At 46.7% G+C, this 23,904-nt stretch overlaps 1 protein-coding gene across 1 annotated transcript in view; it reads right to left on the reverse strand.

Annotated features, from left to right (window-relative positions):
- Positions 1-4,385: 4,385 nt before the first annotated feature.
- slc17a7a (solute carrier family 17 member 7a) overlaps positions 4,386-23,904 on the reverse strand; it is a 37,107-nt gene continuing 17,588 nt past the window's right edge. The window contains exons 2-13 of the mRNA XM_056288628.1: positions 15,372-15,624; positions 13,527-13,645; positions 13,030-13,144; positions 12,682-12,769; positions 11,779-11,865; positions 11,234-11,376; positions 10,620-10,769; positions 8,519-8,651; positions 6,756-6,866; positions 6,159-6,286; positions 5,694-5,763; positions 4,386-4,681 (exon numbers count right to left, since the gene is read on the reverse strand). Coding sequence (XP_056144603.1) covers positions 4,386-4,681; positions 5,694-5,763; positions 6,159-6,286; positions 6,756-6,866; positions 8,519-8,651; positions 10,620-10,769; positions 11,234-11,376; positions 11,779-11,865; positions 12,682-12,769; positions 13,030-13,144; positions 13,527-13,645; positions 15,372-15,624 — 1,693 coding nt within the window. The remainder of the gene's footprint in view (positions 4,682-5,693; positions 5,764-6,158; positions 6,287-6,755; positions 6,867-8,518; positions 8,652-10,619; positions 10,770-11,233; positions 11,377-11,778; positions 11,866-12,681; positions 12,770-13,029; positions 13,145-13,526; positions 13,646-15,371; positions 15,625-23,904) is intronic.

The raw sequence follows: 23,904 nt of genomic DNA on the forward strand, positions 1-23,904 counted from the left end.
ACACACACTCACAAAGTTACACCTCAGCTACTTCCTCCTGTGTGTATGTGTGCATATATGTATACCCACATAGTATATGTATATGTGTATATATGTGTATACATACATATGTATGTATACATGTATATATGTGTGTATGTATGTATGTATGTATGTATTTGTATACATATGTGTATACATACATATATGCATATATACACGTATATATACAAAGAGGATGTATGTATGTATGTATGTATGTATGTATGTATGTATGTATGTATGTATGTATGTATGTATGTATGTATGTCTGTCTGTATAGAAATGGATCGGTATACATATATGTGTATATACACACATACAGTGCATCCGGAAAGTATTCACAGTCCTTCACTTTCCCCACATTTTGTTATGTTACAGCCTTATTCCAAAATGGATTAAAGTCCTTTTTTTCTCATCAATCTACACACAATACCCCATAATGACAAAGTGAAAAAGGTTTTGTAGACATTTTTGCAAATTTATTAAAAATAAAAAACTGAAATATTGCATGTACATAAGTATTCACACCTTTTACTCAGTACTTGGTTGAGGCACCCTTGGCAGCGATTACAGCCTCAAGTCTTCTTGGGTATGAAGCGACAAGCTCGGCACACCTATATTTGGGGTATTTCTCCCATTCTTCTCTGCAGATCCTCTCGAGCTCTGTAAGGTTAGATGGGGAGCGTCGCTGCACAGCTATTTTCAAGTCTTTCCAGAGATGTCAATGGGGTTCAAGTCTGGGCTCTGGCTGGGCCACTCAAGGACATTCACAGACTTGTCCCGAAGCCACTCCTTCGTTGTCTTGGCTGTGTGCTTAGGGTCGTTGTCGTGTTGAAAGGTAAACCTTCGCCCCAGTCTGAGGTCCTGAGCGCTCTGGAGCAGGTTTTCATCAAGGATCTCTCTGTACTTTGCTCCATTCATCTTTCCCTCGATCCTGACTAGTCTCCCAGTTCCTGCCGCTGAAAAACATCCCCACAGCATGATGCTGCCACCATCCTTCACTGTAGGGATGGTATTAGCAAGGTGATGAGAGGTGCCTGGTTTCCTCCAGACGTGACGTTTGGCATTCAGGCCAAAGAGTTCAATCTTGGTTTCATCAGACCAGAGAATCTTGTTTCTCAGGGTCTGAGTCCTTTAGGTGCTTTCTGGCAAACTCCAAGCGGGCTGTCTTGTGCCTTTTACTGAGCAGAGGCTTCCGTCTGGCCACTCTACCATAAAGGCCTGATTGGTAGAGTGCTGCAGAGATGGTTGTCCTTCTGGAAGGTTCTCCCATCTCCGCAGAGGAACGCTGGAGCTCTGTCAGAGTGACCATCGGGTTTTTGGTCACCTCCCTGACCAAGACCCTTCCCCCCCGATTGCTCAGTTTGGCTGGGCGGCCAGCTCTAGGAAGAGTCCTGGTGGATCCAAACTTCTTCCATTTACGAATGATGGAGACCACGGTGCTCTTCGGGACCTTCAAAGCTGTAGACATTTTTTTGTGCCCTTCCCCAGATCTGTGCCTCGATACAATCCTGTCTTGGAGGTCCACAGACAATTCCTTTGACTTCATGGCTTGGTTTCTGCTCTGACATGCACTGTCAACAGTGAGACCTTATATAGACAGGTGTGTGCCTTTCCAAATCATGTCCAATCAATTGAATTTACTAGAGGTGGACTCCAATCAAGATGTAGAAACATCTCAAGGATGATCAGTGGAAACAGGATGAACCTGAGCTCAATTTTGAGTGTCATAGCAAAGGGTGTGAATACTTATGTACATGCAATATTTCAGCTTTTTATTTTTAATACATTCGCAAAAATTTCTACAAAACCTTTTTCACTTTGTCATTATGGGGTATTGTGTGTAGATTGATGAGAAAAAAAAGGAATTTAATCCATTTTGGAATAAGGCTGTAACATAACAAAATGTGGGGAAAGTGAAGGGGTGTGAATACTTTCCGGATGCACTGTATGTGTGCGCATATACATACATATGTGTGTGTATATGTGTGTGTGTGTTTAAGTGAAACTAAGAGCGTGATGGGGGTACTGCACCACTGTGATCTTTGACCTACCATTAAAACATGCTCACCGAACAATGTTTCAGCACCTGCACCCACACAACAACACACATACTCAACCGCTGACCCACCGACTCATACACGACTGAAAATCAGGCATTAAAGACAACAGCACAGACTGAGAGCCAGAGATCCAGAAGGACGAGACAGAGAGAGACAGAGACAGAGAGAGAAAGAGACAGACACAGACAGACAGAGACAGAGAGAGCGAGGGGGGGAGTCATGTTACGTACAGGGAGTAAGACAGAAGGAGAGGGTGAGGCAAACAGTCAGAAACACAGGAAAGGCAGAAACAGACAGGCAGCAAGAGCTGCTTGGCCTGGGAATAACATATGCACTACTATTATTACTCCATGCTATATAACGCCTCAGCAGCTGAGCAACTATCGCTCTCGACGTGTCGCTCTGGTCTCGCCCCTGCAGTGGGGTTGCACACACCAAATGGAAAGTCACAACTGTCAGACGGTTACTCACGACATGTGCTTTGTGACCCATAGGCCTGGCTGGACGTGACCTAGTTCGGTCATACCCAGGTGAGGTTGAGCTAGACACCACGTGCACCTTTGTGTGCATGTTTGAGCATGCACCCCTGCACATTCATGAGCACATCCCCAACAGGCACACATGCTCATCATACCCCTCCCCAACATGCACGCACGCTCTTCATACCCCTCCCCAACATGCACACACGTTCATCATACCCCTCCCCAACATGCACACACACTCATCATACCCCTCCCCAACATGCACGCACGCTCTTCATACCCCTCCCCAACATGCACACACGCTCATCATACCCCTCCCCAACATGCACACACGCTCATCATACCCCTGCCTCAACATGCACACACGCTCATCATACCCCATCTCAACATGCACACACGCTCATCATACCCCCCCTCAACATGCACACACGCTCATCATACCCCCCCTCAACATGCACACACGCTCATCATACCCCTCCCCAACATGCACGCACGCTCTTCATACCCCTCCCCAACATGCACGCACGCTAATCATACCCCTGCCCAACACGCACACACGCTTATACACTCTGTGAATTAGACTGATATCACACAAGACTTACAGCCTTACATTTACAAGAAGCATTCATAATTATTTTTTTTTATCAGTTTATCAAGTTGATTCAGTGATTTTGGCAAATGGTCCAAAACACGGGGATTATAACACCGTAGCAAGACAAGCACACTGATACAATACTGAAGCACCTTTCTCTTTCCTGACTTAACGGTTAAAAAAGGAGTCGCTAATGACAGAAACATGATGGGTTTGTGGACTACATCAGCCTGTACACACTATCACATAAAGACATGCTTGGACAGTGCATGCTGTGGACAAGACAGGGGCGGCACAGCATCAGCCATGCTGTGGTTAAAGGGGCTTCGTGTAATATTTCCTCAGACATGACTGCTGACTGTTGTTGCTGAACAGCAGTGATTAAAAAAAAAGTAAAAATAAGAGCAAAGTAAAAACACTTGTGCCCTTCATTCCCCCAGTCACCAGTCCCTAGCATACCATGATGCCCTGATGGCACCAAGCTGATGCATAATGGCAACTGAAAATGTGCTATTTTGATGTTGTTATTCACATTGCTTAAGAACACAGGTCAGCACTCAGGTGGAAATTACACATAGCCCCAAAAAGAAACTGGATGCAGCATCCCACCACATTCTAGACAACTAGTTTGTCCACAAGGGGCCTGACTAAGAAAGGCATTAGCTTTTAGTTTATTTGTGTCGATTTCTTTATAATTCAAATAATATTATAGATGTGTGTGTATGTTTAGCTTGTTATATACCCTTTCCATTTTATACCAGAGGCCCCTGGAGTGCTCAAATGAACCACAGAAGGAAAGTATGCAGCTTACAATTAAAATGAAATGTAATATAACGCCAATGGCCTGAGAGAGTTTCTTGACCGCACACAGATGCAGGCACAGCCACTCGTACAACAGAGACTCTCCCAGTTATGTGCCTCCCATGAAAACATGACCATTGTGCAACTGCAATGGGCTCAGGAGCAGGAAGGAACCCTGTTAGATGAGCGCAGTTTGTATATAAATTTTATGTACATTAACCACCCTACACACACACTAACACGCACACACACATACACACTAGAATGAATCAGATGCATCCCATCTCCCACATGATATTGTCAATACTGTAAAAAAGTACACTGCAGCTGCATTCAGTATTGCGTTGACCATTACATACACTATCTTCCCAGACCGAATCAACCCGTCTTACCAACTCATTTTACTTTCACTTGCAACTCAATTCTTTATGTCAGCTCCTTCTCCTTTTCTCCCCCATACATGTAAGAGTTGTATCCCGGTGGCTGCACATATTCCTCTGATTTATCCCAGTCCGTCACCCAACCAGCCCCAGCTCCCCCTCCTCCAGCTCCTTCCCCGTTGGAGCCAGCTACTGGTTGGCTCATCGTCCCGTACTGCCCGCCTCCATGGTAGAGCTCCTCTGTCTCATTGGCCAGTTCATCCTCATCGATGATGCCACACTTCTCTTCACTGGTGTCCTCTATGTCTGCCCATGGCTGCTTTTCTCCCGACGCAAAGAGTCCTAATAAGGGAAAAATACACAATAAATGCATGTCTCTGGTAGCTAAGAGGCATGAGACCTTCTGAGGGCTTCATGAGACCTTCTGGGGGCTTCAGAAGACCTTCTGAGGACTCGCTTTTCAAAACACTGAGACTTTAGAGAAGGTTTATGTAGCTTCCTTAACCAATTTAAAATAGTTAGAGTACTGGGTTTACATGGACCCTGTGTGATGTGCTTTGCATCAAATACTGCATCAAACTACACTGTGAAGTTTAACTTACTTTTTGTCTGTTTTTTTAGCTGTTTTAGTTTTAATTTCTCAGGCTGGACTGTAAATATTGTAATTTTATATTTTTTTTCTTAATTTTCAGATGTTTTTAGTTTCAACTTAATCTGTCATGTCCTATTCTTTAGTTTTTTCGAGGCTGAACTTATGCCTATAGAAGTTTCATTGCCAGCAGTGCTTGCCACGCTATTTTTTTGTGCATTTGACAAGTAAAACAACTTGAACATCTTGAACTTGAAATGATTACCAAAGCATTATTCAAACACCGTCAGTTATTTGCCTTTCTGTGTCACTTTTTTGGACATGCGGAGATGATACCAGTACACTGTACCCTCAGAGGGTCAAGTGTTTTTGGAGGTTGCAATTTTTGAAAAAGATTAAAAGAAAGCCAAGTCTGCAAACATGGCAGGGTGTTCACAAAGAAGTAAGAACAAGTGAGGACTTTGTAGCCCAGGACATAGGCAGAGTGGTGCTCAAGCTATTCCCTAGTGCCATTTGTTTTTGTTTTTTGAAGATATGGTGGTAAGCGCTCCAAGATGAACTTGAAAAGAAATAGACAGAAGAAGAAGACAGAACACAAATGTGCAAAAAAATCTAACCTGTAATCAATTCAGCATTATAGGGCCACCATGATTTGACAAATTAAATACATGTTCTGCGCTGGTCAAACAGAAATACATGTTCTGCGCTGGTCAAACAGAAGGAAATGTGATTTAGATGTAACAACTGGAGTGCAGAATGACATACCGTAGAAAATCACTCCCCCGTAGTGAACAACAGAAGCAATGAGGAAGACATACTGCCACTCTTCACGTGTCTGCAAGGAGTGAAAAAATTAAGAGCAAGAAAGAGCAAAGATGGGAATATTTTTCAGATAATATTCATATTTTGCTAATACATGTTATTTCATTTGTCATTCATGTTTTGCTGTGTGTGTGTGTATACACACACACTACTACTACTACTACTACTATTATTCATTAATTGTACCCGTTTAAGGGTTGTGGGGCACTGGGCAGTTTGGATAATTGGAAAAGCAGTCACCATCTTCCGCCCGGTGCACTGTTCAGGAATTGTTTTGGATCTCTTTGTCTGTACCTTCCCCTTTGACCTTACTGCCATGGGTAACCCTACCAGGAGCAGTAGCTCCAGGTGGCTCATCAGACCACAGAAGTGAATGGACGTACCATAAAAAGAAGTGAGAGGATATACCTTGTGTTTAGTCATGGCTCCAACTATGAGAGGGCACACCATCCCAGATAAAGTTCCTACTCCATTGGAGATGCCCATCAATATGCTGGCATAGCGGGGGGCGATGTCCAAATGGTTGACATTGAACCCTATGGGAAAGAAAATAATCAAATAATGCAAATAGCCCTTTAATTAAATTATTTCAGGGTTTTGCATCTGTTTTGTAAATAGTTAGTTTTGGGACAATAAACCATTTAGTGACGTTTTGAACTGTGGTGCCTTTGATGAGGACACAAAACTCAGCATCAGCATGACCATGATTCATATTGCACTTCTGTAGATAATGATGGCGAGAGGGCAAGTCCATCCTCACCATCACTCTAATCAAGCTTCTTTTTTTTTGTCATGTAGATTTGACTTATAGAATAAGGGCAACAAAATACAGACGAAAAATTCTTAAAAAGGTCTTTCTTTAATATTGAAATATTATTTGATTTGAGAAACAGTCTTTCTCGACTCTCTGGTATAAAATGGATGTTGCTGTAGAATGAAGTTGGTGATGTTATGGTAGCTTGGATTCGTTTAATGTCGGCCCTCTTTATGAACAAAATTCCTTACCTGAGATAGCAAATCCACTAAAACCAACCGCAAGGACCAAGAAGGAAATGGCAACCACCTTTGTGTGAGAGTAACCCACCACAAGTAAGAGAGTGGCTTCCATTCCAAAACCTGAGGCACAGCCATAAAGAACATGTCAAAAACAAGGAGTTACAGGAAAGAAAAGAATAGCTCTTATTTTGTACCCAACCATGACAAGCAATGGGGCTCATTCATAACAGCTTATGCTGTTAGTTGTCCATTAAAGGAATCATAGTGCTGGATATGTTTAGCCACATGCACTTTTACTGCTTTTAGGAATACTCAAGTTTTTGTAAAAATAAGTTTTTAAAACACTTACTGAAGCCATTTCATGTTGGCGCTACTGTTAAGACAAATATTTAGCGCTCAAATGTGGACGCGAATGTGATAAATACAGTTGTTGGCTATTTGAGGGGTGAACGGGTGCTCAACTACATGACTTGCAGTGCGTTAGTGCCTCCATTTAGATTGCACCACAGCCATAATGAGAGAAATGCCAGTGATGCATATGAGTAATGCTTAAGTAAGCAAGCATCCAGCTGCAGCAGTGTGGCCCAGGCCAGGCAAAAAGCCAGCTCCCTCCCAGCACCAGACAATCAGAGCCATTTCATTTAAACATTTGTAGGGTGTCCACACTTACATCATAGAGCACTCATCTTGTTCACAAACCAACACACACATGCACACAGATAATCTCTCATAAACAGAATGCAGAAGCACCTCACTCTTTATATCTACCTCCTACTAGCCCTGCCTTTGGTTCAGATCAATTCCAACTCACTTTGTTGGTGTGATGGAGAACTCTTTTTTTTTTCCTGTTGGATCCCCCCCTCCCCTTTCTCCCCAGTTGTATCCAGCCAATTACCCCACTCTTCCGAGCCGTCCCGGTCGCTGCTCCACCCCCTCTGCTGATCCAAGGAGGGCTGCAGACTACCACATGCCTCCTCCCATACATGTGGAGTCACCAGCCGCTTCTTTTCACCTGACAGTGAGGAGTTTCACCGGGGGGACGTAGCGCGTGGGAGGATCACGCTATTCCCCCCAGTTCCCCCTCCCCCCTGAACTCTCTCTCTGTCCGCCTGTCTCTCTCTCTCTTTCTTGCTCTCTCTTGGTCTCTCTCTCTCTGGTGCTCTCTGGCTCTGTCTCTCGCTTTCTCTGTCTCTGTCTCTCTCTGTCTCTCGTGCTCTTTCACTGTCTCTCTCTGTCTCTTTGTCTGTCTGTCTCTCTCTCTGGCACGCTTTCTCTCTCTCTCTCTGTCTCTCGCTCTGTCTCTCACTTTCTCTGTCTCTGTCTCTCTCGTGCTCTTTCACTCTGTCTCTCTCTGTCTCTGTCTGTCTGTCTCTCTCGTGCTCTTTCACTCTGTCTCTCTCTGTCTCTGTCTGTCTGTCTCTCTCTCTCTGGCACGCTTTCTCTCTCTCTCTCTGTCTCTCGCTCTCTGTCGCTCTCTCTGTCTCTTGCTCTCTCTGTTTCTCGCTCTCTGTCTCTTGCTCTGTCTCGCTCTCACTCCCTCTCTGTACACACACACACAGAAATATACATCACACAACCAAACCTAGTCCCACCAAAAGAGTCACATGATTGAGTGAACGCGACCAAACTAAAAGTGAATATCTGAATGATGTTTTTGTTGTGCTCCCATGATTTTCAGCAGTCAAGCTGCTGTCCTAATTCCAGCTGAAGCCTGTGTGTCACCCCCCCCCCCCCGTCACTGCTCCTACCATCCCCACACGTGAACATCTCACCTCCACAGTTCATGAGCTTCCTGACGTTGGTGGTGGACATCAGGTTGTGTGTTCTCAGATAATCGGCCAGCTGGCCGCCTATGGGCACAATGATGGTCATCACCAGATGGGGCAAAGCTGAAACCATGCCCACCTGCCAGTGAGAAGAAAAAGACAGAGGGTGAGCGATGGACCTTTTCCAAACCAGTATTTAAGAGAGTCATTGCACAGAGGTCTGAAAAGAAGACTGAACGATGGGAAGGACTTCTTTCACTGGGACAACCAAAGCTGTTTTTTTTTTTCACCCTAAATAGCGATATGGTACGTCCACCAAACCCTGTGTACTGGTCACCTTTAGAGTCACCGCCTTTCTTTAAGTTGAACTGAGCGCAACAGAATAACGGTATGATGTTGAAATGAAAGAAGCAGGGGGCAGAAAGTCATTTTACCCCCGGCCCCATGGTTAGATTCAGTTCAGAAACAAAGATAACATAACCAAACTGTAATCTGCACGGTCCCATGGGTTGCTTACTGTAGTAATGTTCTCTAGAAGGTTTTGGATAGAAGTTTCTTTTCTGTCTTTTTTTCTCCCCAATTGTACTTTGGCCAATTACCCCACTCTTCCGAGCTGCCCCGGTCTCTGCGCCGCCCCCTCTGCCGATCCGGGAAAGGCTGCAGTCTACCACATGCCTGCTCCCATACATGTGGAGTTGCCAGCCGCTTCTTTTCACCTGACAGTGAGGGGTTTCACCAGGGGGATGTAGCACGTGAGAGGGCTATCCCCCCCATTTCCCCCTCCCCCCTGAACAGGCGCCCAAACCGACCAGAAGCGGCGCTAGTGCAGCGACCAGGTCACATACCCACATGCGGCTTCCCACCCGCAGACACGGCCAATTGTGTCTGTGGGGACGCCCGACCAAGCCGGAGGTAACGCGGGGATTCGAACCAGCAATCACTGTGTTGGTAGGCAACGGAACGCCCTCATAGAAGTTGATTTCTAAAGGAGGTTTCGTCTGCAAACATACAGTTTGGAAACCTGAGATTAATGACTCTTCCAGTTAAGAGCGGGAAGGGGATGTGAATGTACAAATATCTCTGCCACTCCTTAACCACTACTGATGCCCTTTTACATTTAGCCGATGCTTTTATCCAAAGCGACTTACAATAAGTGCATCATTTAACGTAGGAAATCAGGAGAACTATTAGTCATCAGAGGTCATAAGTGCATCTTCTCTCTAAACAAGCATCTCAGAGCAAAGCCAGTGCTAAAGTAAAAGTGCAAGAAAGAGATTTTCTTTTTTTTTTTTTAATGAGTGAATACAATTAAGTGCTAAGAGCAAGTAACAGGGTAGTAGTTCTTAAAGAGGTGAGTTTTCAACCTGCGCTGAAAGATGGGCAGCAACTCCGTTGTCCTGACATCAGTGGGGGGTTCATTCCACCACTGTGGGGCCAGGACAGAAAAGAGCCGTGACCGGGTCGATCGGCAGCAGGGGCCTCTGAGCGACGGGGTAACCAGGCGTCCTGAGGCAGCAGAGCGAAGTGGTCGGGTGGGGGTGTAGGGCTTGACCATGGCCTGGAGATAGGAAGGAGCTGTTCCTTTCACTGCCCTGTAGGCTAGCACCAGAGTCTTAAACTGGATGCGAGCAGCTACTGGGAGCCAGTGTAGGGACATGAGAAGGGGAGTTGTGTGGGAGAACTTAGGGCGGTTGAACACCAGACGAGCTGCAGCTTTCTGAACAAGCTCCAGAGGTCTGATGGCCGATGCCGGGGCGCCAGCAAGGAGGGAGTTGCCGTAGTCCAGCCGGGAGATGACCAGAGCCTGAATGAGCACCTGTGCCATCTCGTCGGTGAGGAATGGGCGAATCCTCCTAATGTTATAGAGGAGAAATCTGCAGGAGCGAGCAACCGATGCAGCGTTTGCAGCAAACGACAGTTGGTCGTCCAGGATCACACCCAGATTCCTCCCATGAACATGGCTTAGCGCCACATACCCAAAGATGCAAATGTGAGCAGTGTGAATGTGAAAGCCTTGAGGAGCATTGCTGCGAAACAACAACGATGGCCAGTCGAATCAACTTGTGTAAATAACAGTTAGGACAAGGCGCCTGCCACATTTCCTCACCTTGCTGATCTCAAATCCAAAGACTTCCTCGAAGTACGCTGGCTGGCTGATGAGCAGCAGGTAAAAGGTCCAGCTCCTGCAGAAGTTGGCTACAATGATGGCGTACACCGGCATAGAGGTGAAGAAGTGTCTCCACGGGGTTTTGAATTTCTGCCATGGAGAGGGAAAGGATGTGACTGGGATTCGGTCACAGCACTTGCACAGCAGGAATGGCCCAACGATCGGTCACAATGAGACGGATAAAGAGCTGCAGCGGCAGAGGTGGTATGTGCATGTATAGGTACGCTTGTATCTCTATGTACATGAACAAAGTGTACATCGTATTTGTACATGAAAGTATGTTTGCGTTAATGAAATTTAGAGTGTAAAATTTAGAATCAGAATCAGAATCATGTTTGTTGGCCATGTAGGTTTGCACACGTGGAATGTGACTCCGGTTTCGTGGCTCTCTCAGTGTACTTAACATAGAATAACAACACTATGACACAACAATCTTCACATATATACACAATGGTTGACTATATACAGGTGAAATAAGAGGTAATAAGGTGCAACGGTGCAGAGAATATATCAGAGATGCTGAAATAACATGCAAGCATTGTGCAGTGCCACACCTGGAGAGGATTGAGGAACGATGCAGACTCTCCAATTGCATCTTCAATGTATTTCCTCTCCTCTGGTGTGATGGTGGGATGGGCCGCCGGGCTCTCGTAGGACACCAGAATCCAGAAGAAATACCAGAATATCCCAAAGCTGCCTGGGGGACGAAGACAGAGAAAACAAGTGACAGAGAGAGATACAGAGAAGAGAAAGCAGGAGAGAGAGAAAGAGTGAAGGAAAGACAGTGAGAAAGTACAGCAGAGAGAGAGAGGCAATAAACTGGCAGACTGAGGTTTGAGATGAGGTTCAGAAAGAGAGGAACTAGGTGACAAATCAAGCGGTTCAACAGTAGTGAAAGAGCAGTGATGCCGGTTAACGAGGACTTTAAAGTGGAGTCATTTAAAACGTCACGCCATCTCTTCATTAGGACAACGACAACCGCAAAGAACTTCCCTCACCTGAAGACTTTCTTGTACTCTGAACAGAGCGGTAGGAAATGTACAAAACAACATGAGTCTTGTCAGAGGCAGGTTTGGGCAGGTTAACTATGTATACTAACCATAGACGTAGAAAACAGAAGACCACCCAGTGTATTGCACCAGAATCCCGGCTAAAGGCATGGCCACCACTGCTCCTGCATACGACCCTAAGAAAGCACGAAACACCGCAGAGAGAAACATGTATGACATTTGATTTAAATCCCACATTTAATTACATTTACATTCACATCGCATCCCAGCAAAGTCACACGCTGCAGGTTGCACAACACAGATGCTGTACATCTGCATGATGTTCTTCTAAATGTCGGAGGTTAAGGTGTGTTTTTGTTTGGGGTTTTTTTGGGGGGGGGTCCCTGGTCCCCACACAAATTGACTTGACCGGGGGGGCGGGATGGGTCCCCACACAAATTGACTTGACCAATGCATGTAAAAGTGAATTGTCCAGTATGGATGGCGTGGTGGTGTATTCCGTTGCCAACCAACACGGGGATCGCCAGTTCGAATCCCCGTGTTACCTCCGGCTTGGTCGGGCGTCCCTACAGACACAATTGGCCGTGTCTGCGGGTGGGAAGCCGGATGTGGGTATGTGTCCTGGTCACTGCACTAGCACTGCCTCTGGTCGGTTGAGACACCTGTTGGCGGGGAGGGGGAACTGGGGGGAATAGCGTGATCCTCCCACGCGCTACATCCCCCTGGTGAAACTCCTCACTGTCAGGTGAAAAGAAGCGGCTGGTGACTCCACATGTATGGGAGGAGGCATGTGGTAGTCTGCAGCCCTCCCTGGATCAGCAGAGCAGGTGGAGCAGAGACCGGGACATCTCGGAAGAGTGGGGTAATTGGCCGGATACGATTGGGGAGAAAAAGGGGGGAAAATGTTTTAAAAAAAATAAAAAGAAAGTGAATTGGCCAAATGAAGGGAAACTGGTAAGAGAGAAACCTACAGTATAATGAAAACAACTCACCACAAAAAGCTGTTGTAGCCAGTCGACTCCTCTCCAGAGGGGGAGCCCACTTGGCCCAGATCCCATGGCAGGCGGGATATGATACGCCCTGCAGGATAATACAGCCGTCAGCAAAGACACATCATCAAAAACACACACTTACACATTTGCATGCTTGTACACGTTCGAACGCACACACACATACATACACACACACACACAGATCAGTGACGAGGCATGCTAAAACAGGGCAGATTTACATCTCATCCATACAAACCCATGGACACAAGCGCCGCACACACAAAGGACAGGCGTGCATGCATCATGTGCACACTTGCACCCACAGACTGGAAGGGGAATGCCGTGTACCTCCACAAGGCCCTGGCATATCCTGACCAGGATGACACAGCTGTAATGGCAGCGAGCCGCAGAGGGGATCAGCATGTTTAGGGTGGACGTGGCCACTATAGCAAATCCAAACACCCTGAAAAACAAAGACAACCTCAAACTGAATATGTGCGCTACGGCACAGAGCATGTGGGAAGAGGTAAAGCTCAACAGCCTGTTTGGTTTTAACAGCATCACATGTGATGGGGTTTTACTGAAATTTATCCTCTGTTTTTAAGAAAAGGAGTCCATGCACAGCTGATATCCTCCCAAAAGCTCGCATAACTTAGAGCAAAAGTCAAGTTCTCAAAACTTCCCCGGTAATCGTTGATGCTTTCTGATGCATGAAAAAGGAAGCGGGTTGTTGTGCCCGGGTCTGTATGTGATCAGGTGACCACACGTGTAAACAAGGTGACGGGCACTGGAACTTATCAAGAAAACACGTGAGATGTAAATGTACATTGTGTGGATGTGTTCACCTGTTGGCTGCAAATTTTTGACATATGAAGCCACCCGGAATCTGTGTGACGATGTAGCCCCAGAAGAAGGAGCCGTGTATCATCCCCACCGTCTCAGGGTCCCACGTGAACTGTGCAGCCTGCAGACAGGATGACATATTGCCTTCATTCAAACCCGTCTTGAATGAAAGGCTTGCAGATGAGCTTTCATCACAAGGGTCTCTTAAATACTGGCCGAGAAGATTCTCGAAGATATTCACACCCGAGTCTAGGATGCATCTATGCAGTCATGCACGTGAGCCGCCTCCTCTTTCTGATTCGTCTCACGGTCACTCTCATCATGCTGGTCTATGCTGTGTTACTTCCATATCCATCCATCCATCCATCCATCCATCCATTATCCAAGCATGGATGTATTATGGGTCTACTATAATACATCCATGTATCCAAGCCGCTTATCCCAACTGGGGTCATGGGATGCTGGAGCCTATCCGCCAGGCCATCACAGTTACTTTGCTACTATTTCTTTTTTTTTTCCCTACCCTGATTTGTATTAACTTTGAAAAATATTCTACATTGTCTTTGTGTTTTTCCTAGAGGATGATTTTAGGTACCATGGGGGGGGGGGGCATGGCTCCGGAGGTAGAGCGGGTCGTCTAGTAATTGGAAGGTTGCTGGTTCAACTCAATCCCCAGCCCCTCCAGAGAGTGTGTCGAAGTGTCCTTGAGCAAGACACTAAACCCCTAACTGTTCCTGATGAGCAGGGTGGCACCTCGACCATGCAAGGTGCCACCCTGCTCACCAGCCTCCACCATCAGTGTAGGAATGTGTGCGTGAATGAGTGGATGTGAGGCGTACATTGTAAAGCACATTGAGTGGTTGGTAGACTAGAAAAGTGCTCTATAAATAGTCTGGGTGTCTGGGTAGCATGGCGGTCTATTCCATTGCCTACCAACATGGGGATCAGCGGTTCGAATCCCTGTGTTACCTCCGGCTTGGTCAGGCGTCTCTACAGACACAACTGGCCGTGTCTGCAGGTGGGAAGCTGGTTGTGGGTATGTGTCCTGGTCGCTGCACTAGCGCCTCCTCTGGTTGGCCGGCGCACCTGTTCAGGGGGGAGGGGAAACTGGGGGAATAGCGTGACCCTCTCACATGCTACACCCCCCTGGTGAAACTCCCCACTGTCAGGTGAAAAGAAGCAGCTGGTGACTCCACATGTATGGGAGGAGGCATGTGGTAGTCTGCAGCCCTCCCCAGATTGGCAGAGGGGGCAGAGCAGAGACCAGGATGACTCGGAAGAGTGGGGTAATTGGCCAGATACAATTGGAGAGAAAAGGGGGGGGGGACAATCCCCCCCCAAAAAAATGCAGTCCATTTACCCTTTAACATGTAATATCACTATTATATAGTGGCACTTAGTGTGTTATCGGAGGGGACGGCCATGTTGGGTTAATACGCTGACCTGTACAGCAACGAAGGGGAGTGGCTGACTGCATGATGGCTCAGGATGGCACTAATGATGTAACAGCAATAGCTGTACAATTATACACCTGACTTAGCTGATGAATTGTAAAACAAATTGTAAAACATGTTGCGATTGTGCAGAATCATGCTGTCAACTATGCCAAAAGGTAAAACAACACTACAAATCCAACAATCCTGTTGTTTTATTGGGTTACAGCAGGACTCTAGTATGGGCTTCTGTTAAGGAGTGCAGAACATTTCTTGACGTTTTCTATTATTATTATCACATACTAACGACCCTACATATATACACTGCAGACATATTCATGTTATTCAAAAGTAAACATACTTTAAGTTTGATCAGCCTTATGGCAAAGCTTTTGGGGTTGTTTTGGTACTTACCACAAGCACCTCTTTGTTTCCCTTGTAGACGGTGTGGTCATTGACCATGCTTACGATGGCTACACCCAGGTTGCATCGGATGCCAAAGGAGATGCAAAACCCCAGGCCAGACAGGATGGCGATGATGTAACGCCTGGGCAGGCCAAAGCAGGTACAGTCCACCACCGGCAGCTCCTTCTCCTCCACCAGCTCAGGACGGCCCTCCGCTGATAACTCAATAGTCTCTCCATTGGGCTGGCGCTTCTCGATCAGTCTGCGAAGAGAGCCGAGGTGAGGGACTCTCCAGACACCATGAGAGAGGTCTTGATCTATCACAGATCAGTTGGTCAAACACCAAACAAAACACACAGAGGCTTTCTGTTTCCCGAGTACCGAAACGGGCCTCACCGTGCAGTGCAGTTACAAATGCACATTTTCCACCTTTGCAACTTGCCACTCTAAGTGATTTGAGAGTCAGCTTCCTTGCCAAAGTGGAAATCGCACTCATTTGGTTATTTATTTTCTATTTAAAAAAAAAAACCCTAACAACCTTCAATTCACAATTTGGACAATTCTCAGCACATATTTTACCAATCTGAAGCTTTAGGTCAACCAGATTTGACATGCAACTGATTTTAAAACACTCAAACCTGATTTTGTATTCGCAAATATTCCATGTTGTCCTCTATCAACCCTAAAATGAGAAAGAAAAGAAACCTCCCTCAACGGAAAACAGCTGTCATTACGTTAATGAACTGATCTAACTCAAACATATGTATAACGTAACACGGAAAAGGGGGACGTGGCTGCGGGGAGTGCTTTATGTGGGAGTACGGACACGTCCAACTTCAGATGAGATGTCGCCAATTACAAACAATGGTCGTTCAGCCAAACCTCAATTAAGGGAAAGCAGGATGTCCTGGTTATAAAAGAGGTCAGGAATCAGGAGCACTTCGTCATTTCATTGCATGTACTTGTTTACATAAAATGAAATGAAATATCGTTTCCCCAGCCCACAGCAGCGCAACACAAAGACAAAAACACATCTAAAAACTACAAGAACACACATATCAAACTATTAAAAAAAAATCACTGTCCAGGAGAGCGAACGCCAGGATGACTGTCATCGAACAATGACAATGACTGTCGGAACTGCTGGTCTGCATGGGCTTGCAGTTAGCTTAGCCTGCCCTGCTTCCACGTCCTGTCAGACCGCCCTCGGTGTTTCCTCTTCGGGCACAGCCCCAGGTAGGGCCGTGGTCCTTGGGCCCACAGGACGCAGCAGACCAGGCTCTCCAAAGCCAATCCAGCACCAGCTCCCCCAGCCAGCAAACCAAGATACACTTAGACGCGCAGACGTGGACAAAGACGCTGCATGGACGGTACTGGGTGAGGCCGCTGCAAATGAAAGTTCAGGCCACCATCTTCCCACACTGGTACTGGGTGAGGCCGCCGCAAAGGTGAAATCGCGCCGCCATCTTCCCACACCAGAAGCAGCAAGGTCATCCTTGGACCAATGGATCCGGATTAAATCAGTGTCCCCTGTAACCAGTGTCCTTAACATGACAGTGTTCCCCTCCCGACTGTAGCTCACACTACTAAGGGATCAAGCCCCACAAAATTACATTAAGTGAGCATTGTATGAGCGAGTAACCATTTTTGTTTTTGATTTCCTGTCAAAGTTAAGACAACTCATTCTGATTTTATTCATAATCCCAAACCACAGTTGCCGTCTCAGAGGGCTTTTACATTCACACAGTGGAAAAACAGGTCGATATCGTGAAAGACAATAGATGACATCCTCTATCCTCATACCCTCACTTTAGCTGCACGTTGAACAGATGAAAAATGTTCAGAACGTTTTGGCTTGAGGCAAGAATCCCTTTTCCTCACGTTGACGTCTGAATCTTTGCATGTTGTGTTAGTATCTCATATGAGCACCGTAGTGCTGAAAAACGCCTTTGACACATGATCATTGTGCAGACATTTTAACTCCAAGTAAAAAGTCTTCAAAATCTGGTTTCTAAGCTAAACACAAAATGCAATGCTTAGGTGAGTCGCAAACAGGTGATTGCACCACAACTACATCAAAAACTGCAAATGAGTAACTGCAATGTGAAGCGATACCACTGGAGGTGCTCCCTGAAGAGGGTTCACCTCCTCTTCAACTGTTTCACTTGAGATTTGAGGGCTTGTGTACATGGGCTGTAACCTTTCACATAGGAACTGGTTCACATAGGCGCTGGTTCACATAGGAGCTGGTTCACATAGGAGCCGCTGGTTCACATAGGAGCCGGTTCACATAGGAGCTGGTTCACATAGGAGCCGCTGGTTCACATAGGAGCCAGTTCACATAGGGGCTGACTCGCATAGGAGCCGGTTTACATAGGAGCTGACTCACATAGAAGCCGGATCACATAAGAGCCGGTTCACAAAGATTAATTGTCTAAATGCTTTCCTCTACTTACATCACACTGACGCAAAAACGTACAATTTCTCGCACACAAGTACTCACACACACACACACACACTCTCTCTCTCTCTCTCTCTCTCTCTCTCTCTCTCTCTCTCTCTCTCTGTCTCTCTCTCTCTCTCTCTCTCACTCTCTCTTGCTCTCTCTCTCTCTCACTCTCTCTCGCTCTCTCTCACACTCACACAAAGAGACACATATGTTTAGGTCATGACTGACTCGGTGTCACACAGTGTGGGAGCAGCTGTCACCGGCCCAGCCCTTAGGAAGACTGGAAGAGAGACAGCCATGAGAGCCCATTTCCCCCAGTGTCCTGTCCCTCACAGTACCCGAGACCTGCTGCCATGCTGATACTGTCCACAGTCTCAGATACAAACGGACTCTGGAGACGGACCCCTGACCACAACACACTGCACATGTCTTCTGATCACCCAGCTTCGTGGACCATGTCAGAGAGCACACACGTCCTCATTTTTGCAAGTGAGAGACGTTCTCACTCCATATGTTGAACTTGGACTGACCGTAACATTGACCCTGAACCAAACCATGACCCTAACTACCTGTCTACTATGAATCTGACTGGCTATATGAACCAAACCATGACCCTAACTACCTGTCTACCATGAATCTGACTGGATATATGAACCAAACCATGACCCTAACTACATGTCTACCATGAATCTGACTGGATATATGAACCAAACCGTGACCCTAACTACATGTCTACCATGAATCTGACTGGATATATGATACAACAGCCCGGGACATCATGTACAATGTTGATCGATCTGGGAACATTTCTCACTTCCAGGAATCAGGAGAGCAGAGTGTACAGCATACACCAACATTAAGACATGAGAGGAAGAAAGACAAGGAGAGGACACAAGAGAAACAAGCCATTGAAGAACAAAAAAAAAAAAGAGAAACAACCGAAGGAGCAGAGAAACAGTGGAAAAAAGATTGAAACATAAAAACACACTTGGATTTCACCGTTGCAATTTTCAACTCAAAGGGGAAGTGGCTTTGAATGTCCTGGTAAACACCAACAAATGCTTTTATATAGATTTTTTATTATTTCTATGACATCCTGGCATTTGATAAGAGTAAGAATTAAAACCACATTGATCATGATAATGTAGAAAATGGGTGTTTATGTGCAAGCGCAATATTCAGCAACTAACTGTAACGGCATTTGAAGATTTGTACAAATTCCTATTCATCCCGTTCATCCTTACCTACAAACACATTATGACATTTGCCTCTCACTCCTCAGACCATGGTGCAACATCTACCTCTCACACCTCAGGGCATGGTGCAACATCTACCTCTTACTCCTCAGGGCATGGTACAACATCTACCTCTCACTCCTCAGGGCATGGTGCAACATCTACCTCTCACTCCTCAGGGCATGGTGCAACATCTACCTCTCACACCTCAGGGCATGGTGCAACATCTACCTCTTACTCCTCAGGGCATGGTACAACATCTACCTCTCACTCCTCAGGCCACGGTGCAACATCTACCTCTCACTCCTCAGCGCATGGTGAAACATCTACCTCTCACTCCTCAGGGCATGGTACAACATCTACCTCTCACTCCTCAGGGCATGGTGCAACATCTACCTCTCACTTCTCAGGGCATGGTACAACATCTACCTCTCACTCCTCAGGGCATGGTGCAACATCTACCTTTCATGCCTCAGGGCATGGTGCAACATCTACCTCTCACTCCTCAGGGCATGGTGCAACATCTACCTCTCACTTCTCAGGGCATGGTGCAACATCTACCTCTCACTCCTCAGGGCATGGTGCAACATCTACCGCTCACTCCTCAGGGTATGGTGCAACATCTACCTCTCACTTCTCAGGGCATGGTGCAACATCTACCTCTCACTCCTCAGGGCATGGTGCAACATCTACCTCTCACTCCTCAGGGCATGGTGAAACATCTACCTCTCACTCCTCAGGGCATGGTGCAACATCTACCTCTCACTCCTCAGGGCATGGTGCAACATCTACCTCTCACTCCTCAGGGCATGGTGAAACATCTACCTCTCACTCCTCAGGGCATGGTACAACATCTACCTCTCACTCCTCAGGGCATGGTGAAACATCTACCTCTCACTACTCAGGGCATGGTGCAACATCTACCTCTCACTCCTCAGGGCATGGTGCAACATCTACCTCTCACTCCTCAGGTCTGTAGCAGACCCTTCTCCACTGATCAACGACCCCTGGTGGGCGAAGAAGGCTTGTTAAAGGTGCTACACCGACGCTGTCTGACTGGAGTGGCTATACTGCTGAGACACCACGGACGGCGCAGTGTGTGGGAGAGAGCAAAACAGCCCGTTGAGCCGGTCCCTCCTGAGGAGCAACACAATAGTGCAAGGGATCACGACCACTGCTCTGTCCCTGAACTGTCTGCTCTGGACATGTCCTCGTCATCGGTAGAAGACAAAGACCTGAGAAAGGAGTTGCAGGAGTTGCGTGTGCAGCGAGAGTTTGGGTTACAGCGGTTTGCAGGCTCCGATTTAATTTTGGGAGATTTCTGTTTTTCATACATTTTAGAGAATTTTAGAATTCATACATTTCAGAATTTACCAGAAAGTATAAAATTACAAGTAAAGGTTATGAGAAAATCTGCAAAGCAGTTCCCATTGCCTTACTCTGACTGAATCAAAGCAGTATGCAGTTTTATTTGATTTCACCTTCTTTGCCTTCTCTGAGAGCTGGTGATGTAATTGCGTGGTGTTATTGTTTCGCCATCTGCTGGCGTGGCATGCACACTACAGCGTCTTCCCTCGTTCTTTGCGGATCCGTGTGCATGCGGATCGTATTCAAAACGATGTCGTCTGAACGCAGAACTTTTGTAAAACGCAAAGGAAAAACTCTTCCGTTTTTAGCGAGACCGTCTAGCAGTTTAAAAGTTCAGCTAGTTTTTGGTGATGTTGGGCTATCAGCGGCTCTTTGTCCATGTGGTGGGTAGTCCATTTGTCCATGTGGTGGGTAGTTCATTTGTCCAAGTGGTGGGTAGTTCATTTGTCCAAGTGGTGGGTAGTTCATTTGTCCATGTGGTGGGTAGTTCATTTGTCCATGTGGTGGGTAGTTCATTTGTCCAAGTGGTGGGTAGTTCATTTGTCCATGTGGTGGGTAGTTTATTTGTCCATGTGGTGGGTAGTTCATTTGTCCATGTGGTGGGTAGTTCATTTGTCCAAGTGGTGGGTAGTTCATTTGTCCATGTGGTGGGTAGTTCATTTGTCCAAGTGGTGGGTAGTTCATTTGTCCAAGTGGTGGGTAGTTCATTTGTCCATGTGGTGGGTAGTTCATTTGTCCATGTGGTGGGTAGTTCATTTGTCCATGTGGTGGGTAGTTCATTTGTCCATGTGGTGGGTAGTTCATTTGTCCATGTGGTGGGTAGTTCATTTGTCCATGTGGTGGGTAGTTCATTTGTCCATGTGGTGGGTAGTTCATTTGTCCATGTGGTGGGTAGTTCATTTGTCCATGTGGTGGGTAGTTCATTTGTCCATGTGGTGGGTAGTTCATTTCAAGCTCTTTTATATTTTGTTTATATCGAGCAATTCCACACAGCAGAACAGAGAACTCAGGAGAGAGGCCATCTGTGTGCTGCAACCTGTCTACTCTAACCACACACACACACACACACATACACACGCACACGCCACACACGCACGCATGTGCACGCACACACACATGCACACGCCACATACACACACGTGCACGCACGCACGCACACACACACACACACACACACACACACACTGTGTACACACAAGTTGTACAGATATATTTTTACCCTCAACAAAATGTGCAGCACACGTTGAGAGAAGTGCTAACGTTAATGCAGGTGTATTTAGCTGGGTGCACGTGCGAGCTTGTGAATGTGAGGACGCAGGGACACAGACGCGTGTCAGGCTCCCGGTTTCCATCGGGTTGATCCATTTAGCCAGTGAGCTGGAGAACAGTGTGGAGAAGCAGGCGGGATCACCACAAGGATTTGTTCCATGTGATGGGGACAGTTGCATCTGAGGGAGGTGAATCACATTTGAGCTTTAACATGCCATTTAAGGCAGCGTTTGCTTTCTGGATGTTGCCCTTTTTTATTTCCAGCCACACAAAAGTCCTCCGGGATGAACACTTTCTGTCCCGCAGGCTCCAGGCACGTCTCAGCTGCAAGATAACTTCTTCACTCCAGCTCACACAAGACACGTCACATTCTGACTGTGGTCAATTATTGATGTGTTTTATGCTGATGAAATATTCAGTCCTGCTCATACACCATACACTGATCTATCTATCTATCTATCTATCTATCTATCTATCTATCTATCTATCTATCTATCTATCTATCTATCTATCTATCTATCTATCTATCTGTCTATCTGTCTGTCTGTCTGTCTGTCTGTCTGTCTGTCTGTCTGTCTGTCTGTCTATCTCTATTTGTCTGTCCATCCGCCCGCCTGCACCTTTGCCCCTCATCTATCTGTTTTCAATCCTTTCCATCTATTCATTCTCCTCCCTTTCTCTCTGCTGGTGGCTTGTACTCCCTGCCCCCTTTCAATAATGCAGATTCTATGTAATCCCTTCACACACTACATACATGCAGGCAGGCAGTACATGCAGCCAGGCAGTACATGCAAGCAGTCATTACATGCAAGCAGTTAGTACATGCAGGCAGGCAGTACATACAGTCAGTCAGTACATGCAGTCAGTAAATGCAGTCAGTCAGTACATGCAGGCAGTCAGTAAAGCAGGCAGTCAGTACATGCAGTCAGTCAATACATACAGGCAGGCAGTCAGTACATGCAGCCAGGCAGTACATGCAGGCAGCCAGTACATACAGTCAGTCAGTACATGCAGTCAGTCAGTACATGCATGCAGTCAGTACATGCAGGCAGTCAGTACATGCAGTCAGTCAATACATGCAGGTAAGCAGTCAGTACATGCAGTCAGTCAGTAAGAGCAGAGAGCAGCAGAACAATCAGTAATACACCAGCGCTTTACCATCAAAGGATATTGTCCCTATTAAGGACTTGTATTGCAATGCTTTGTAATTTTTAAGAGATTAAAGAGGCTGTGTCCCCCCCCTCCCTCTGAGTGGATGGGGGCGTGACTGAGCAAGCGGAGCGTGTGAGTGTTTATTGTGACTTTACAGTGTGAATGACTTTCAAACTTGTTTCTGTCTTTGTCTTTTTTGTAAATGTTGTAAATAGTGTGTATTGTAGGGTTTGTTTGTTTGTTTGGTGTGTAGATAGTGAGTTTTTAGGGGGGTTGTGTGTGTGTGTGTTTATAGTCGGTCAGCGTTTGCTGGTCGGCGTGCTAATCACCGGCATGGATCTGTCCAAACTGACCAGGAAGCACGGTATTAAGATCGTGCTGGCTTTCCCTTGTTCAGTGGAGGACTGCTGTCTGGCCGTGGGGCAGGTTGTGGGCTTTCTCTTGTTCAGTGGAGGACTGCTGTCTGTCCATGGGGCAGGTTGTGGGCTTTCTCTTGTTCAGTGGAGGACTGCTGTCTGTCCATGGGGCAGGTTGTGGGCTTTCTCTTGTTCAGTGGAGGACTGCTGTCTGTCCTTGGGGCAGGTTGTGGGCTTTCCCTTGTTCAATGGAGGACTGCTGCCTGGCCATGGGGCAGGTTGTGGGCTTTCTCTTGTTCAGTGGAGGACTGCTGTCTGGCCGTGGGGCAGGTTGTGGGCTTTCTCTTGTTCAGTGGAGGACTGCTGTCTGGCCGTGGGGCAGGTTGTGGTCTTTCCCTTGTTCAGTGGAGGACTGCTGTCTGGCCGTGGGGCAGGTTGTGGGCTTTCCCTTGTTCAATGGAGGACTGCTGCCTGGCCATGGGGCAGGTTGTGGGCTTTCTCTTGTTCAGTGGAGGACTGCTGTCTGTCCTTGGGGCAGGTTGTGGGCTTTCTCTTGTTCAGTGGAGGACTGCTGCCTGGCCATGGGGCAGGTTGTGGTCTTTCTCTTGTTCAGTGGAGGACTGCTGCCTGGCCATGGGGCAGGTTGTGGTCTTTCCCTTGTTCAGTGGAGGACTGCTGTCTGGCCGTGGGGCAGGTTGTGGTCTTTCCCTTGT

Source organism: Lampris incognitus, chromosome 10 (genome assembly GCF_029633865.1).
Source record: "Lampris incognitus isolate fLamInc1 chromosome 10, fLamInc1.hap2, whole genome shotgun sequence".
Lineage (NCBI taxonomy): Eukaryota > Metazoa > Chordata > Actinopteri > Lampriformes > Lampridae > Lampris > Lampris incognitus.